We start from the raw sequence: 19,130 nt of genomic DNA, 5'->3' as shown, positions 1-19,130 counted from the left end.
GCATGCGGGATCCTCCCAGACCAGGGCTCGAACCCGCGTCCGCCACACCGGCAGGCAGACTCTCAACCACTGCGCCACCAGGGAAACCCAGCAATTCTTTTTTCTGTAAACGACTAGGTAGGAAATATTTTACGCTCTGCGGGCCATATGGTCTGTTGCAGCTTCTGAACTCTGTTGTTTTAGCACAAAAGCAGCCACAGAAAATATGTAGATGAATGAGTATGGCAGTGTTCCAATAAAACGTTTTTTATAAAGATAGGCAGCTGGCTGAGTTTGGTCCACTGGCCATCATTTCCCAAACCCTGCTCTAGTTCGTCTGAATTCCTGTAGCATTGTCCAATATTGCAGTCATACGTGCATCTGTGTCATCTCATTTCTTTCTCATTATCTTATTTCCCATGCCTCATCACCCCCTCCTCCTGCCCTTTGTGATTCTGAGCTCCTATATGTAATGATGAGCCCAACTTGTCCAATTCCTGAACCAGTGTGGCTCAAAGCAAGAATTATTATCAGTAGCCACAGCTCCAACAGCAAGTAGGGTATAGAAGTAAGGCCCAGTGCTAAGAGGCCTAGGAATTGCTGTACCAGATTTGAGACTGGGATGCTGCCTTGATTTCTGTCCTGAGCACTCCAGGGTTTCTGGTTAAGACTGAAACTACTCCCGAGAACTAGTCTCCTTGCAATTTCCTGAATATGCCTTATTCTCTCTCACCTTCAGGATTTAACTGTGCTCCCCATTTTTCTTTTCTGTGCCCCCCCCCCACTCCTTCCCACTCCCCTTTCCTGGCTAATTCCCACTTACCCTCTGGGATTTAAATTTACTTTCTCTGGAAGCTATTCTTAACTCCCCACCCCTACCCTTTCTCCACCCCACCACACCCTACCTTCCTAGGCTGTGCAGGTGTCTCTCCTGTGTGTTCCTATTACCAGCCTTTATCTGCTCTGTCCTGTAGTTGTATGCCTCGCCCACTAGGCCAGTTGAGAACTGTTTGAGGGCAAGGATTGTCTTTGTATACTCAGTGACTGGATCATGATGGGTCCTCGGGCAAGGTTTGTTCAGTGTTTGCTTGGATTTGGCTAGGAGGAGCTGGATTCAACCTTTGGTGAGGATCAGCCACTGGCTGAGGGTCCAGCCAGGGAATGGACTGATTTTCTATAACCAAATTGCCACTCTCTCTTTGAAGGTGCATTGCTTGGTGCTGTGTGCTGTGTGCTTGATGATGGCCTGAACTAAATCCAAGCTTGGGCTCCTTTTGGGCACTGTGATTTGGCTCATCTCCATAAAGGAGTTGTTTCATTATTCCTCATTTTTTCCTCCTGGTGAGTGGGGCTCTGAACGTTTTTTCCTAACTTGTCTATTACTTGAAACGTTTTTATGGCATGTCTCCTTACTAAATTATAAACTATGGGAAGTACTGTATTTGGAGTTAGAGAAAAGCTGGGTTTGGTTTAAGTCTGTGCTTTGTGACTTTGGCAAGTCATTTTAACCTCCTGCCCTGAGCATGTTTCTCATCTGTAAAATGGGGATGACACTTGACCTATTTCACAGTGTGGTTATGAGGATAAAATAAGATTGTGTGTGAAAGTGCTTTGAAAAACTGTAAAATCAACTGCAAATGGAATTTCGTATTAGTTCTGTATTCCCTTATGACATCTAGCACCATGCCTTGCCCAGAGTAGTTTGCTCAATACATTTTTGTTGAATGACCAAATGAATTGGCAAGAGAGATAATGCTATCTGTGGGAATAAAGAACATTTAATAGAATCAGGAAAAACAGATCATTTGGCAATAGAAACATCCATATGGTGAGTGATAATTCAAAAGTTGGGCATCTATGGATAGCTCCAAACCTACATTTCCAATGTCTGCTCTTTGTTTTGCTTCTTTAAAAAATTTAAATTTTCTTTTAACATGATTTTGGCAGCTGAGATAAGCTGTCAAATTTGACTTGATGCTCAATATGCAGTCCTCTCAAAGCAGGGTTGGCCCCAGGCAATACTGTGAGGTCAGCAAAATGTACTCTCAGAAATCTTTCCTCCCATGATGGTAACTTTCCTCCCCTACCCACATTGCAGTGCCTACACATAGTTCTGTTTACCTCCAGGCACTTAGGACTTTTGTATTATCCTTTGTTCCCAAGAAGCATTCACCTAAAAGGGTCAGGAACTAAGTCTCCCTGGCTAATTTGCATTTGAAAAAAGGATTTCTAGAGAAGGTGGCTATTTTTATCAAAAGGAGTGAATAAATAATTGTGAAATTTCAGGCATTAAAAGGAATACAAAGGCTTATCAGCCTCATTCAGATCACAGTGGTACTTATTTCACCTACAGCTGTTGCCTCAACCCTGGAGTTATGTAGAATCACCCAGAGAGCTTCTTAAAAAAACTGATAATTGAGGCCCTACTCACCGAGATTCTAATTCTGTTGGACTAGGTGCAGACCTGGGCAAAGGTGTTTTTTAAAAAACTCCCCAGGCAATTCTGTTGTGCAGTTAGAGTTGGGAACCTCTGATTTAAACGTAAATTGGCCCTGCTCTTAAGAAAAGCTGAATGCCATTGGAAGATCAAACCTTAAAGCAGGGTGGGGGTGGAAGGGCTGTGAGAGGCATTGATAAAGTGAACAGAAGGTTAAAAATAGGCCCAGCAACTCCTTAATAAGCAAGTGCTTGACAGCACCAAAGGAAGAAGTAATCTGTGACTGATCTGTCCGCCACTCCCAAACCCCCAGGGGAAACTGCCTGCCCCTAACTGTTGGTCCTTAAAAATCTACTTTCCAGATGGTTCACAGGTTATGACAGTAGATAAAATCTCTGAGATAAGGAGATAAGTACTCTAATGGTTGATGTACCCAAGTCAGTAAATCTTCAGTTGCTAACTTTACATAGAAGAGAAATGATTTTGTTAAAAACATGAGATCTGTGTCATTTATTTACATTTTACTGAACACCATAGGTTCAGGATTTGTTATTAACTTCCTTGCTTTATAAAGCAACTCCAGGATGGACAAAGGGTGAATTCACATTGTGTAGCTGGATCATCATTGCTTAAGCTTTGGCCTCCTCAGTCATCCCCTAGCGGTCCCTTACTACTGATAGCATAACAAAACCCTTATTATGGTATAATGTTTACTACGTCACCACTGCTAGGTTTGACTCCTCTGTATTTCCCTCCTTCAGAGATGGTCCTTCCGAAAAGTGGGTAGAGAACATGGACCAGCTTTTACCCAGCAGTTGTCTTTTCTGGACACATTCTTAAATAATGCTTGCTGCAGGAACATCTTTCTGAGAAAGCAGTATCTCCTATTTTTAAGGAAAATCCCACCCATGGATAACAAGGCTTCAAGGAGTGACTATTCACTGACAAGCCCCTCCTCAGAGATGTCTGGAGAAGACCCCAAACCACGCACCCTGGGGAATCTCCACGATCAAAAAAGGGAAACTGGTTACACTCTGCCTTTTTAGAGAGATGCCTACAAAAATAGGGGAATGGACATTAGATAGTCCTCTGTCTTTATTTGTATCTCTTCCTTTATGCATATACTTACCTTTATAAATAGCTACAGATTTATTTATTTACTTGATTAAAAGAAGGCCAATAATAACTGTACCTCATCTGGCAGCATTGTAAAGTTTTATTAATGTTTCTAAGATATGAGTTGAACTCACAAGATGAAAGATTCTATATATGGAATATGTTAGGTGCCCAATCGGGTTTAGTCTGATAATGGCCATAATTGTATGGTGTCCTACATTGCACAACTTGATTATTGTGGTTTCATTGAGTTAACCTTGAAAAATGAATTTTAATGCTGAGAATGTCTTTAATGTTGGTTGGCAAACATTTGGGTATATAGAACATAAGCTTATGTTTTAGCTAGCCCCAATTAGTCGATTCTTGATGTAAAAGATGTTTTACAAAGCAATGTGGGTTTTTCTTCCTTTTAAATTGGTCCAAAGTTACAAAAAGACACAAAGTCCTGGTCTTCATACATCACATAGTAATATCTAAGTTGGTTTGTGCCACAAAATGTAAATGTTAAATTAAAAAAATTACATAAATTACGTATCCATATTAAGATGTGCTAAATATGTGCGAATTGACCTGGCACAAAATAAATTAAGACTGTAAAATGTCAAAAGGAAGATTTTTTTAAATTAATTAATTTACTTATTTATATAAATTTATTTATTTATTTTATTTTTGGCTGCGTTGGGTCTTTGTTGCTGCGCACGGGCTTTCTCTAGTTGTGGCGAGCGGGGGTTACTCTTTGTTGCGGTGCAGCCTTCTCAATGTGGTGGCTTCTCTTGTTGTGGAGCACGGGATCCTAGGGCGTGCAGGCTTCAGTCGTTGTGGCTCACGGGCTTAGTTGCTCTGTGGCATATGGCATCTTCCCGGACCAGGGCTCGAACCCGTGTCCCCTGCAGCGGCAGGCAGATTCTTAACCACTGCGCCATCAGGGAAGTCCTCAAAAGGGAGATTTTTATTAATCACTAAGAAAAAAAAGAAAAAATATTTTCCTACAAAACTCACTTAAGGATATTTCATGGAAAACTTAACTAGTAGGTTAGACTACTGGGTCATTCAAAGTGAGCTAGAGCTCAAGAGTCAAGTATCTGTGCTTTTAGAGCTAACATGTAATGTGGAAGACTGAAGGGCTTAGATAACCGTGTCAGATTGGGAGCTATTATTACTACCACGTAGTTGGATATTAACAGGATTCAGCTATCCTGTATGTTAGCATAAAAGTTTATCTTTGTATGGCACTAATTTTTGTAATTTTTAAAATAGCTAGCACTTCCATACACCCTTCTAAGGAATATAATTACATGAATTAGAACAAGGCCCACTTTTTTTCTCTTTTTTTTGGTCTTGAAAAGTCCCTGGTTAAAATACAAATCCTCCTAGAAAGGGTACCACTGTGGGCTGTTATCAGCTGGCCCATCCATACACCCTTCTAAGGAATATAAGTACATGAATTAGAATGACCTTTATCATTGTCCTGAAAATTAGCCAGTTAATCCTCCCTTATGAAGACTTGGCATTATTTTATTCTCAATCAATGAAATACTCAACTCAGTAAGTATTTACTCTGCATTTACACAGTTGTTCAGCACCGTGTGAAATGTGAGACACAATAAAAGAGGGTTTAATATTTTCGGATACCTTCCCTGGCCTTAAGAGTTTACAGTCTCATTTTGGACAGGAACAACAACACGGTACATTCAAAACAGGTAGGAGTCCATCCTCCCCCTTTGAGGCCTCTTATCTCTCTTCTCTGTGGCCCTGGGGCCTTAGTTCCATTAGAGCCTTGCTTTCAGCCTGTTGTCATCAAACAGCACAAAGCTGATAGTGGCCCAAGTTGGTGCCTTTTCTAGGAGGATTTGCTTTTTAACCAAGGACTTTTCAAGACAATAAAAAATAAAAAGTGGACCTGTGTAAACAAAATTAAGAAAACTGATTTATTCTTAGGGTTCTGATTTGTCTATCTCAAACTATACAATACAAACTGCTTTTACTCCATCCATAATCCTGTCACTACCCTGCTTTTAAAAGCCCAGTTTGGTCTCCATACCGTCTACCCTAGCCTACAGGGTAGACTCCAAAATTTTTGGCTTCATGTTCCAGGCATCCTTGAGCCTCATTTTTCTTACTTTCAACCAGACATACTACTTTCCAGCCTCACTGCATTTTCCATTTTTCCATAAACAGGCCAGGACCTTTCACAACTCCCTGCTTTGCCCCTGTTTCCACTGCCCAGGATGCCTTTCACCCTCTCTCCTCTTGTCTTTTTGGAAACTTCCTCTTTGAGACCCAGCATAAACCTCAATTCCTCTGTGAAGCTCTTTCTGACTATTCCAGAATTCTCTCAAATGTCTTGTTTCACCTGTTGCCCCAGCACTTTGTACATTGGTTATAGTACTGTTATAGAAATTAGTTTTGAGACTCTTCTCCCTCTGGCTTCTTGATGGCAGGACCTGGTATAGTGTGTGGCATACAGAGTCTTTCAGTACATGCTCCTTGAATGTTTCCGCAGTTAGAAAGATCAACAGGTTGGCAAATTTAGTTTTATTTGGCATTGTGTTCTCCTACCTCCCCTCCCCCCCAATACCCTCAGGTTAAATAAAAACTCCCAACAGGGGATTTACACGGTTTATTGTTGCTAATTTAACCAAATTTAGAGGTTTGTTCTTAGGATTACTTCATTTTAAAATTTGCGCTCATGTACTATATTGGTAGAAAAGATTGACTTTTGCCAATATTGTTCTCCTAAAATGTCTTGAGACAAAACGTATGAACCAGGATTTGGTAAAAGAAGTGGCTTTGTTTAGTCTGTAAATTACTGGGTTAATGACTGATGGGGGTTGGGGTTGGTCCTGGGAATTGTGTTAGGGAGAAGTGTTAGTTACCTTCCTGTTTCTTGGCCTTAGAATACCACCTTAACTAGGGCTTCCCTGGTGGCACAGTGGTTAAGACTCCGCCTGCTAATGCAGGGTACACTAGTTCGACTGGTCGAGTGGTCGAGCCCTGGTCGAGCCCTGGTCGAGCCCTGGTCTGGGAAGATCCCACATGCCATGGAGCAACTAAGCCCGTGAGCCACAACTACTGAAGCCCGCGTCCCTATGAGCCCGTGCTCCGCAACAAGAGAAACCACCGTCAATTAAGACCCAACGCAGCCAAGAAATAAATAAATAATTTTTTTAAAAAAAGAATGCACCCTTAACTCTAGCCAGCCATCTTAGAAAATGCTCCTGGTAGGAAGGTAAAAGGATTTGCAACTACATTACTGAGAAAAGTATCAAAACACTCAGTATTGGGTCAGCTGTGTCCTTGACATAAAAGAAACAATTTATAGCTCAACCAAATGAAAAACTCATTTTTCTTTCTATATAAGCTCTTTTTCTTTTCCTTTCCTATCTTAACATCATGACATTCCTCCCTAGCATTAGGCATAATGGCATGATTATGTTTTCCTCCATTTCGGGTTATTCCTCTCGCCTTGCAACCCCTCCTTATTCCTTTATCGCTTTCAAAGTTTCCATTCTCCGTTCCCTTACTTTTACTCCCTCCCTCTTTTTTCCCAGCTAGCTCACCCCGCCCCTCACCGTCACCACCTTCCCTCCCCTTCAGGCTCCTTCCCGCTCCTTCTCCCGCCACCACCCCTCCCTGCCCGCCTCGCGTTCGGGAAGCTCCAATCAGGAGCTCCGAAGGTGTCTCGAAGGCCCGCCCCCTCCCCCCTTTCCACTTCTCTACCCCCCCTTCTCCCTCCCCCACCCCACCCCCACTCAAGTCCTGCGGACCTGGGGGCTTCGGGATCTGGGCGCTATGAAAAGTGTCTGCTCAGTCACTTCCGGTAAGGGCGTTGCGGCGCGAAGCTTCCCGCGGGACCGTTTAGGAGGGGGTGGAAGTAACCGGTGGGCCGGGGGCGGAGAGTGCTGCCTGGGAAGGGGAGCGGGAGAGGGAGGGGGAGGGAGAGCGAGCGCGAGCGTCTCGAGCGCCTCAGCGGCCCCTTTCCCGCCGCCTCCCCACAAGCCAGCTCCCCCGCCCCCCGGCCGCCTGCAGTGCTGCTCTCCACCCCCCACTCTCGCGGACTAACACCGCCCCTCCTTCGCCGCCGCGTGACCGGAAGTGGCGCCATCTTTAGCTTCTTGTGCTATTGACAATAACAAGCTCCGGTTCTCTCCCCCTCCCCCCTCCCCCCAACCACGGCATCTCCCCTCCCAGAGAGAGGGAGAAAAGGAGGAGGAGCTGCAGCCTCACAGACTTACTGAGTCGCTCCTGCAGAAAGGGGGGAGAGAGACCGAAAAGCAGGGGAGGGGGACGGCACGGCCGTTTACCTGTCTGCCTCCTCATTCGCTCTCCCCCCCTTGTTCTGCTCACTCCTGGTGTCAGCCTATCCTCCTTCCCAAACCCTCCCATTCCCCCGGTGGAGCCCCCCCTTCACTTTCCTTCTCGTCCTCTGTGTTTCTCCTCTCTTTCTTCCCTTCCCCCTCTAGCATTGCCACCTTCTCTCCTACACGCACTCAGGCATATAAACGTAGGTTTTTGATGCTCGTCTGCCTGTTGACCCCGCTATTTTCATGTTTCCAACAGGTTTTTCTTCCCCCAATCCCTCAGCTGCTGCTGCTGCTGCTCAGGAGGTCAGATCTGCCACTGATGGTAATACCAGCACCACTCCGCCCACCTCTGCCAAGAAGAGAAAGTTAAACAGCAGCAGCAGCAGTAGCGGCAGTAACAGTAGTAACGAGAGAGAAGACTTTGATTCCACCTCTCCCTCCTCTTCCACTCCTTTACAACCCAGGGATTCGGCATCCCCTTCAACCTCGTCCTTCTCCTGCCTGGGGGTTTCAGTGGCTGCTCCCAGCCACGTACCGATACAGAAGAAGCTGCGTTTTGAAGACACCCTGGAGTTTGTAGGGTTTGATGCGAAGATGGCTGAGGAATCCTCCTCCTCCTCCTCCTCATCTTCACCAACTGCTGCAACATCTCAGCAGCAGCAACTTAAAAATAAGAGTATATTAATCTCTTCTGTGGCTTCGGTGCATCACGCAAACGGCCTAGCCAAATCTTCTACCACCGTCTCTAGCTTTGCTAACAGCAAGCCTGGCTCTGCTAAGAAGTTAGTGATCAAGAACTTTAAAGGTAACCAAGGCCAAAATCCATAATCATCTAAGGATTTGACACTTGAGTGGTCACGTGCTCTATTTATGTTAATATATTAAACAGTATAGAGGTGGCCTAATGTTTTATGCATAATCAGTGAGGTGGAGGGAGGTCCTTTTTGGGTGGAGGGTTCATTTTCCGGGGGTGGTTAGTATCCTTGTGCTGAAGCAGACACCAGGTGTTTCTGTGCAGTATTTTGAGGTCTGTCTCACCCTATAGTATCTAATCTGTTATTCCTTATAACATTGACAATCGATATGATTGATCCGGATTTTACAGGTGAGAAATTTGTATTCTAAAAAGGTTTATTTATTTCAGGTGCATAGTGAACCTTGGCACTGTTGGGATTTTTATTTTTATCCTTCAGTAGGCCACGTTATCTAGTCCCTAGAAATGCAGGTAGGACTAGTGATTTTTTTCATGTTCAAAGAAGACTTATAGTTAGATTTATAATGTTGAATACTACACTCTTGAAACTCATTGTGGAAGCAATAGTTGGAGAAAAGTATTTATGATCTCTGCATTTCTTTCCAAAGGTAGGGTTTGGAAGTGAAAATACTGTGTATACACAGTAGTAACTCTGTGTACCACTAGTCTAAAGATAGGAACAATTACTACATCTTTTTTTTTTTTAATCACTGAAATGGGTCTTAAAGTACTGACCTGCGGCTTTTAGGAAAATTTGTTCATTTCAAGTTTTTGAGATATGTGCTTGAGAGTATTGTGAATGCATTGATGCAAATGTAAAATCAACAATTTTTTAAAATGTAATTGAGCTGAATTACTTTTTAATCTCTTGAGTGTGTTTCTGTTTCTCTGACTTTTTCGACACCCTTAACTGGCAAGTAGTGGATGCTAAAATGTTTATTAAATGGGCAAGTAAAATGAATGAACTAAAGTAATATTTACCAGATCAGTGCCTTGTGGCTAAATATTAGTATTGAGAAAATTAGATTCTCCATGCTTGTATTTTCAACATTAGTGTGGAAATCAGTAATATGCTCTATTTTGTCTTAAGCAGAGCATAGTGTTGTTTATTTTTAACCTTTTCTTTTTTCTATCACTCCTCTCCCACCTCCAGGCTCTCAAGTGTTGTAATCTTTCTGATTTAATAGTAGACCTTTCTGAAGTAAATATGAATTGTAATTGACTAATTTGTTCACTGTTTTATTTAAAATATATCAATTTAATAGCCAAGGATTTTTAAAGAGATGAGCTATGACCCTAATTGCATTTGTATACTGGTTTCAGAGATTTGGTTTGGGTTTTTTTCTCCCCCTCCCAAAATAAAAACACATTATTAAGGTATCTGGATGTTTTAATAAAAAATATACTCATTGCTGGTCAATAAAGTTTAAATTAAAGCCTGGATTAAGATGTTCCTTTCCATTCTGAAAGTGCTACATAGGTTCTGGAGTTGTTTGGATGTTTTAATTTTTTTATATTTCACTCTGCTCATAAACGCAGTTTAAATTAAAACATGAATTAAGATGTTTCTCTCCATTTCTGTAGATGCTACATAAATAAGGGGGTCAAACAGACCTGAGTTAGAATCCCAGTTTTACCATTGACTAGCCATGGTGACCTTGGGCAAGCCTTACTAAATGAGTCTTCCAGCCTCAGTTGCAAAATAGGGATAATAATACTTTCCTTAGGACATTATTAGGAAAATTAAGATGTTTATAAAGTACCTTGTACATAGTAGGCACTCAGTATTTTAAATTTCAGGTGCAAAATTCATGTTGACTTTGGTTTACACATGATGGGATAGGATCAGGATTGTTATTTTTTTGTCATTCTTGAATTTTTATTTTTTGAAGCAATTCAGTCAATAGCAGAAAAAAACCCTCACCTTCAGTTTTAATAGGTGAGTCAAAATGACTTACACAGTATCCTGGCATTTCAAATTTTATACTTTATACTAAGCCTAAATATAATGGTTACTTTAATAGTTAGATATAATACTTACAACAATTTACCCTTAAAGAGCAATAATACTAGTATTTTATGGATATTTTCATTAATAGTAATACATATTATTAATAGTAGTACATATTATTCTGTATAGTAATTATTCTGTAATAGTAATACATATTATTCCTACATATTATTCTGATTATCAACCTTTTACATATCATCTAGATAAGCCTAAATTACCGGAAAACTACACAGATGAAACATGGCAGAAACTGAAAGAAGCAGTGGAAGCTATCCAGAATAGTACTTCGATTAAGTACAATTTAGAAGAACTCTATCAGGTATGTATTAACTTGGATTGCCAGATTTGGTTAGCGTAAATTGAGGTGCAATGTATATGGATTTTACTTTCTGAAATGGGCGCTTATGTAGATTTTTGGTTCCCTTCTAATTACAATTTCTTGATTAATGTATGCACTCTGTTTTATAATCAGACCATATATTCTGACATAAACTATGGGTACAGTCTTATTGGTATAAATTGGGCTTATCTTGGACCCTTCTAATTAGGATTTACAGTTAGGAGTACCTTGCTGTAATAAGTTTGACCTATAATAGAATCCTATAGCCTGGATCCCAAAGATGATTTCTGGTGACATGTCATTCTGTTGTGATACTTCTTGCTAAGTGATGTTACCTATATAGGAAAGCCCTCAAGAAATGCAGATATTCTCCATATACTTTATTCTGCGTCTTTGCTGTTAGCATACTTTTGCCATTTCTTTCTCTTGTTCTTTATGTTTGTCTTTTCTCCTGGTGTACAAGACATAATACCTTAGCCCAAAAATGATCAGCAGGTTGTAGTTCAGCAACTTGGTCTGAGGTTCAGGTTTGTTTCTTTTGCTTAACAAATGGATCTGTATTTGAAGTGTTGAACTTAAATATACAATTAAGGGCAATTCCTGATTTAGACTTCTTGCTACCAAGATACTTTGACCTACTGTATTTTTGCCACAACCAATTCAAGAAGTTACTTTCCATTATAGCGTCAGCAGTTTCATATTAAAAAAAAAATCCAATGGCTTGAGTTTTTGTATTGATGAGTACTTTGTAAGAAATTATGTTGGTTCAGTTTATCAGAATTCATAGTTTTCATCTATTCATTTTAGTTGTAGAGATAGTATGGTGATGGACAAACAGTGGATTAGGAGTCAAAAGACAAAGGGATCTAGTTTTGGCTCTATTACCCTTGTGGTCTTGGGCAAGGTACTAAACCTCTCAGCTTCTGTTTCCTCCTTTGTAAATGGGGGAAGAACTCCTGCTCTGTCTACCTCACAGTGTTGCTTATAAGACTCAAATAAGATGTTTGTGAAAAACACCTTGAAGCACTATGATAGAAATATAAGTTGATGTTATCACTAGTTAAATTTTTTCATAAGGCACAGTATGACTTTTTCACTTGTAATATGTCAATTGAGATCACCAGTTTCTGTTGCTGTTTAAATATAATGCGTCAATGCATGCCAAACACTCAGAACGGTGCCAAATACATAGTAATGATGCTGTGTAATATTATAAGCATTATAATGCTATGTAAGTGTCAGGTAGTAGTCAGTAGTAGTTCTAAGGTATTAAGGGTAAGCCCACCTCATTTGGCTATGTTGGTATATTACACATGTGGCTCCTGAGTTGTACAGTAATAAAAGTAGAATTACAGTTGGAAAGGCCTTAAGCAATTATGTGGTCCAGTATCTTTTCTTCATATAGTGTTATGTGACAGCCTACAAAGTAGAATTATCTCATTTAAGCATTATAGAAACCCTTTGTGAAGTAGATAAGGTAGTAGTTATCCCTACTCTATTGATGAGGAAATGGAGTCTCAGGGACTCCGAAGTCTAGAGTCGCGTATTGGCAGAGCAGGGGACTTAAACCGAGATGCCCAAGTTTTTAGTCCAGTGCACTTTCACTAATACACCACAGCACTTCACATACCTCTGTAGTGCAGTGTTTGAAGCAAATAGTCTTACTTTAGGAAAAAAAACTCTGTCATCAAAGAAGGTAATTTTTTGGGGCTTCCCTGATGGCGCAGTGGTTGAGAATCTGCCTGCCAGTGCAGGGGACACGGGTTTTTTTTTTTTTTTTTTAAAAGACAGTTGGGTCTTCTTACTTTTTTTAAAAAATTAATTAATTAATTAATTAATTTTTGGCTGTGTTGGGTCTTCGTTTCTGTGCGAGGGCTTTCTCTAGTTGTGGCAAGCGGGGGCCACTCTTCATCACGGTGTGTGGGCCTCTCTCTATCGCAGCCTCTCTTGTTGCGGAGCACAGGCTCCAGACGCACAGGCTCAGTAGTTGTGGCTCACGGGCCTAGTTGCTCCGTGGCATGTGGGATCTTCCCAGACCAGGGCTCGAACCCGTGTCCCCTGCATTGGCAGGCAGATTCTCAACCACTGCGCCACCAGGGAAGCCCAGGGGACATGGGTTTGAGCCCTGGTTCAGGAAGATACCACATGCCGTGGAGCAGCTAAGCCCGTGCGCCACAACTACTGAGCCTGCGCTCTACATCCCACGAGCCACAACTACTGAGACCCCGTGCCACAACTACTGAAGCCCGCATGCCTGGATCCCATGCTCCACTACGGGAGAGGCCACAGCAATGAGAGGCCCGCGTACCGCAGCAAAGAGTAGCCCCCCGCTCGCTGCAACTAGGAAGAAGCCCGCACGCAGCAATGAAGACCCAACGCAGCCAAAAATAAATAAATAAATTAATTAATTAATTTAAAAAAAGGTAATTTTTTTGCATTCGTGCATGTATGTGGTGTTTCTTTGGATATGCTGGCGTACAGCATCTTTAATTTCAGTAATGTGTTACTTTACATATTTCATATTTATGACATTTTAAAAAATTTTTATTTACTTACTTGTTTATTTGGTTGCTCCAGGTCTTAGTTGCGGCAGGCGAGCTCCTTAGTTGTGGCTCACGGGCTCTTTAGTTGTGGCATGCGTGTGGGATCTAGTTCTCTGACCAGGGATCGAACCTGGGTCCCCTGCATTGGGAGCTCATAGTCTTAACTGCTGCGCCAACAAGGAAGTCCCCATATTTATAACATATTGATTGTAGTTGCTAATGAACCCTATTTACTTTACCTTGAATATTTTTCTAGAGCTTTTGGGTTAAAAAAAATACTTTTTCTGATAAATTGATTCTGTTAAATCCCTTTGTGTTTCAAGAGCTCACAGCTCACATTTTTTGTGTTTTTCCTTTCTTGTACTTCAGAATTTTTACCTGCTGTTGTTCAGTTGCCTTTCTTTAGCCTAAAGTCAGTGTTACAACTTTTCACTCTTTGCATTTTTCATAGTACTTTACTACTTCTGTGATAATAAATTCAAAAGCATTTGTTTCTAGCTCTTTTACTGTTTTTGACCTTAATTTTATAAATGCTCCTTGGGATTGTTCTCAGAAAGATTATTTTGAGGTGTTCAAGTTCAAAAAAGAGGATAAAAGGATAAAGGGAGTAAAATTATTTCATACCATCTGGATTTCAGGTGCTTGTTTGATTTTTAACAGGTTGAAATGTAATTTAAAAGTACTCTTCTAAAATTGAAACAATATAGAAGTATGTAGTGTACCAAACAAAAGTTCTCCAAACTCCTCATCACCCCCCATCCCCCCCACCCCCGTCCCTGAAGTAAACACTTAACTTGGCATATGTCTATGCAGAACTTTTTTCTATGAATGAAAAACCATTTTGCTTTAAGGCTTAAGCATGGAAGTCTTCCCTAGTGTGGATTGCATATACTACCTCATAAGTTTTTAATTTCTAGAAAAGAACGTGCTGTTCTGAGTATATTTGCGATAAGTAAATGTTGTCTTTCAAAAGTGATTTAAAGTGTGACTTGTACCTGAGTTTAAAAATTATCTTTCCTCCACAACCTTGAAATCCTGTTAAGAGTGAGGCAGTGGTTCATGTTGTTTTGGTTTGGGTTTTTTTGTTTGTTTGTTTGCTTGTTTGTTTTTGATTGACTACAGATAGGGGTATGGTAAATGCACTGACTTTTGAGTTGATCAGCCTGCCTTAGATTTGAGATCTGCCACTCATGATAACTTTGGGTGAGTTACTTCTCTAATCCTTGGTTTCCTCATTTGCAAAATGGGGAGACTACCTATATGGCAGGGTTGTTCAGTTGTAAATAAAATACTGCCAAAACGTACTTACTACACTGCCTGCTGTATGTCCGTGTCATCAGTGATGATGATGATAAGTAGTATTTGAGTCTTTAAAAAAGGTATCTTTAAGATTATGTTTTATTATACAGCTCTAAAACCACACATGTTTTTAAATTCTAAATCACACTGGGCCAGAACAGCTGGCTGATAAATAGATTACATCCCAAATATGCATCAGAAAACATCATTAGCCAAATTGAAAAAATAATAGAAAAAGAGAACTCTCTAGGAACAGTGTCCCTCCGCACTGCTCAAGAATGTGTCTTGTTTTTATATGTGGTATCTTAATAGTTGGAATCTTGGTTTTGGCGTGTGACTTTTTTACTAAGTGATATTTTAAGTAATGGGATTATTTTCCTCATGTTCTCAGCCTTGTGTGAATAGCTGTGTAGTGTTTTTAAATCAGCTACCTTTTTTGGAGCTGGCTGGTTTCTGTATGAAAGTGTTACATTTATTCTTAGTATAAATTTTTAGCTATTATCTTTGAAGGTAAGCTTAGTCCATACTTCAATTCCGATGAAAATAATTTCATCATTAATAATGAGAACTCTTGTTTGGTTAGCTTTTTGTGAAATAAATCTTAAATAACAGAGCCTTTCAATTAATGATTCATTCATCAAGTACATGACCGCAAGACTGGAAGCAAATAGTGCATCCATCTGAGTATAGGTTATTTTCCATTGTAAAATCGGGTTTCTTAAGCAGTCAGTGGAGAGCAGGTAGTAGATTCTTAGCAGAGGTGACAAGCTATTATATTGATGACTAGGTATTGTGTTCTGTAAGTTTAACCTTTGATGTGTTTAAGCTTAGTCTGTCACGTTACTATTACTCCTCTTTTTACTGAATTGTTAATACTATCCCTGCTATTTATCCCAACTACAAATTCTTAGTCCTTGATAATTTGTCTTATTTAAGCTCTTTTTTACTAGATGTAAAAAGAGAAATAATTTAGGTTTCATTGTTCGGCTTCCTTTCTGCAAATTCTTAGTTTTTGATATATTTTGATTATCTTATTTTAGGCATTTTTACTAGATGTAAAAAGACATAATTTTGAGTTTTATTGTTGTATCAGTTGTTGAAAAGTTTTGTGGTATGCTTTTCTTTCTCTCTTTAAACATTATGGTTTGAAAAATAAGCCCCAACCTGTTAGGCCAGTGACCAGAGTTCAGCACCCTGGTGGGAATTTACTATCTTTCTTAAGTGTCTGTTGTTGCTAAATCAGAAAATTTTCCAGATTTCCTCCCTTACCATTTATTTTCGCATTCTTTGTATTTTTTATCCTTATTCTAATCCTCTTCATTTTTTTATTCTAGTCTTCTTACCCTCATTTCCACTCTTTTCCTCATCCCAAATGCAAGCTTATGTGCCTTTGCTGTTTCTAAATCTTATATTCTGCAAATTTCAGGAACTATAGTTTTGCATTTCATTTGCTACACGTTTATATTTTCTTAGGAGTTCTTTTTTTTCTTCAGACAAACATGTGTTTGATGCAGTGTATGAATTTTGGAGGGAGGGGGCTGGGATTTGGAGGAATAAAAGTTAAAACCTTATTAGAATGTTTTTATCTTATATCCGACTACCTGCAAAAAGGATTTAAGGCAGCATATTTAACCAGTAGTGATTGGGAGCTTAAGTAAAAAAAAGATAGTTTTATTTAAGAGACTTCTAGAATTATCCAGAATGTTTAATACAAATAGTTACCTGTGAAACAAGGTTATATTAGTAATAATTATACCAGATCAAACTTCCAGGGATTTCCAGAGTGTTTAGTGAAATGTAAAATGATACATTTCTAAAAGTGCTTTTCAAAGATCTGGAATAAAATAGAGTTTACCTCAAGCTCCTCAGTAGTGATTTAACACTTATTCATGTTTCTATCCCAGCACCTAACAGGACAGAGTACTTAGTAAACACCCCATTCTTGTTGAATCAGTGACTGCGTGACTGCTTACTGTGTGCACAGCTGGACAAATGCCATGGGCATATAGAGATCACTTAGTCCTTGCCCCTAAGGCACTTATATTTTAGTAGGTTCATGAAATTAGTAGTTTGTGACCAGCATTTTTTAAAAAAGGTAAAATAGAAAATATCGGAGTACATCACACATAGTAATGGTAAGTACAGTTTCATGAAGATTTTGTTTCAATTACATAAATTTTATGTATAATGGATTGTGACATAAAATGTATTTCTTACTGTGGCTTGTCAAAAACTTTTGGAAGCCACTGTTTTAGGCACACATGATTGCTCCAAACAAACCTTGCTTGAAATTGAGCAAAGCAGAGTATTTAGATCACGGGGTGTATGGAAGATTATAGACAGACATGAGAGTAAAATAATGGTAATATTGAGCCTTGAATGCCATGCTAAAAAGTACGGTGGTGGGGAAGATAGGGTTTTATTGGGGGAGGCAAGTACTGAAGTTTTTTGAATAGTTAGTATATTCATCTGATTCAAAGTCCCAAAAGTATTACAGAGCATGTAGTAAAAAGTTTCACTTCCACTCCATCCTCCAACCCTGCTCCCCCAGCTAATTCCCCTCTCGACAAACATAATTGGGGGTATCATTCCAGAAATGGTTCATGTGTGTAAAAACAACTGTGTGGAGGTTTTTTAAATTAATTTTCTTTTTTTTTTTTTTACATAAATGATAGTAGACCATGCACCACACCATTCAGTCCTTTGTATTTTTTTATACCACTTATGGGATTTCTCCATAATGGTACCTGAAGAGCTTGATGGAAAAGTTCTTAAGGAATGGAAATTACTAAATCTGGTCTATATGTTAAGCAGTCAAGGCTAAATTAGAGAAGCAGGATGTTCTTTTCCATCTTGACCTTCAAAACTCACCTTAGATCCTCCTGCCTTTTCCTTTCCTTCTGTTGTTGCTTCTCATATCTTAAACCACTCTCCAACTAAACACAGGTGAAGCTGTATGCATATGAAGACCAGCTTAATTCTCTTATTTCTCACTATTCCCATAAGTTCTTTATCTATTTCCCCCTGGGTCTTTGGGACTCCACCTCTTTACTTGTGCTCTGGAAGCCTTTCCTGACTTACCTCTGCCCTAAAGATTGGGTTAGGGACCTCACCTCTATCTTATCTCCATCATAGCACCCAACACAGTGTATTGTAATTATATGTTTTCTGACCAGTTTTCTCCTTATGCTGTAAGCCCCTTCTGTGTGCAGGACACATTGCTAGTTATAGGTACATTAGTTTTTTGAATATTTACTATATTCACCTGGTTCAAAGCCCAAAAAGTATTAAAGAACATATAGGTACATGAGCACATGGTCTCTTTCTGTCATTAAAGAGAGTTGGGGGACAGGTTATACACATTAAGAGATACAGTATTGACTCAGGGACAAGTCAGTGTCGTATGATTGGTGATAGTGCCAAATGAGTCACTGGTAGCCAAGGCAATTAAGGAAAGCTTATTGGAAGAAGTGGAACCTAGCTGAGTAGTAAGGGAATATGGTATCTTGTGTAAGAAGATAAATAGATGTGATGAGAACTAATATATGGAAGAAAGAGTAACAGAGCAGAAGGGAATGGTGAAGGAGGACTCGGAAAAGTACTGCAGGTGGGAAATGTGGAGAAGGTAAAATACAAAGAATCTAAGCAGGAAAACGAGAAATGCTGAGAAAATTAGTCACTCAAAAAGAACACCAAGATACAATGAGAAGACTACTAAAGGAGGAAGGGAGAGAGTCCATAGAGGACTAACGTGAACCAGTCAGGCACATGAAATAAACATAAACACACCCTTAGGCATTTGTGGCCTGACCCAAGGCCCCATGGAAAGTGGTGGCCAGCAGAGACTTAGCCTTCTTATTCCTCCTTAGCTGCTATATCTAAGTGGTCTGCTGTTTCCTGGTAAGGTGTAGTGCCTTTCCTCCTTTGGTATAAGTGGTTTCCTTTAGGCTTTCTTTTCATTTGCTAGTTTATTTGCTGGACCTGCATGCTGGGAATATGACTTCCAACTACATATTTATAAAATTCCACTCCAACCAACAGGACTTGGATGGTCCCTTAGAGTCAATTATAATGGAATTTTTGCCTTCTGTTGTGGTGAGAAAAAAATCCTGGTGTTATACTTAAGTCATTACTAGTTGGAATTGTAGATTATATCAGAGTTCATCCAAAGAGTTTTACCATGCCTGTTGGATTAAATTTGAAAGTCTTTTCATGCACATAAGAAGAAACTCACTGAAATCTCAAGTTTGTCCTTTTGGGATCTGAGTATAAAAGACCAATTCAACTATTAGAATGAAGTAAAAATTCAGTATTTCTTTAGTAATTAACGTTTATTCCATTGTGCAA

The 19,130-nt window shown here is 39.8% G+C and overlaps 1 protein-coding gene across 4 annotated transcripts in view; it reads left to right on the top strand.

Annotated features, from left to right (window-relative positions):
• Positions 1-7,237: 7,237 nt before the first annotated feature.
• CUL4B (cullin 4B) overlaps positions 7,238-19,130 on the top strand; it is a 32,811-nt gene continuing 20,918 nt past the window's right edge. For all 4 annotated transcript variants that reach the window (XM_082377100.1, XM_082377099.1, XM_082377098.1 and 1 more), the window contains exons 1-3: positions 7,238-7,352; positions 8,093-8,641; positions 10,805-10,920. In XM_082377100.1, the coding sequence (XP_082233226.1) occupies positions 7,325-7,352; positions 8,093-8,641; positions 10,805-10,920 (693 nt within the window). In that variant the 5' untranslated portion in view covers positions 7,238-7,324. The remainder of the gene's footprint in view (positions 7,353-8,092; positions 8,642-10,804; positions 10,921-19,130) is intronic.

Source organism: Balaenoptera borealis, assembly GCF_965194805.1.
Source record: "Balaenoptera borealis genome assembly, chromosome: X".
Taxonomy (NCBI): Eukaryota; Metazoa; Chordata; class Mammalia; order Artiodactyla; family Balaenopteridae; genus Balaenoptera; species Balaenoptera borealis.
Note: the sequence above shows the minus strand (reverse complement) of the source record. Positions and strands in the feature narration are given on the sequence as shown.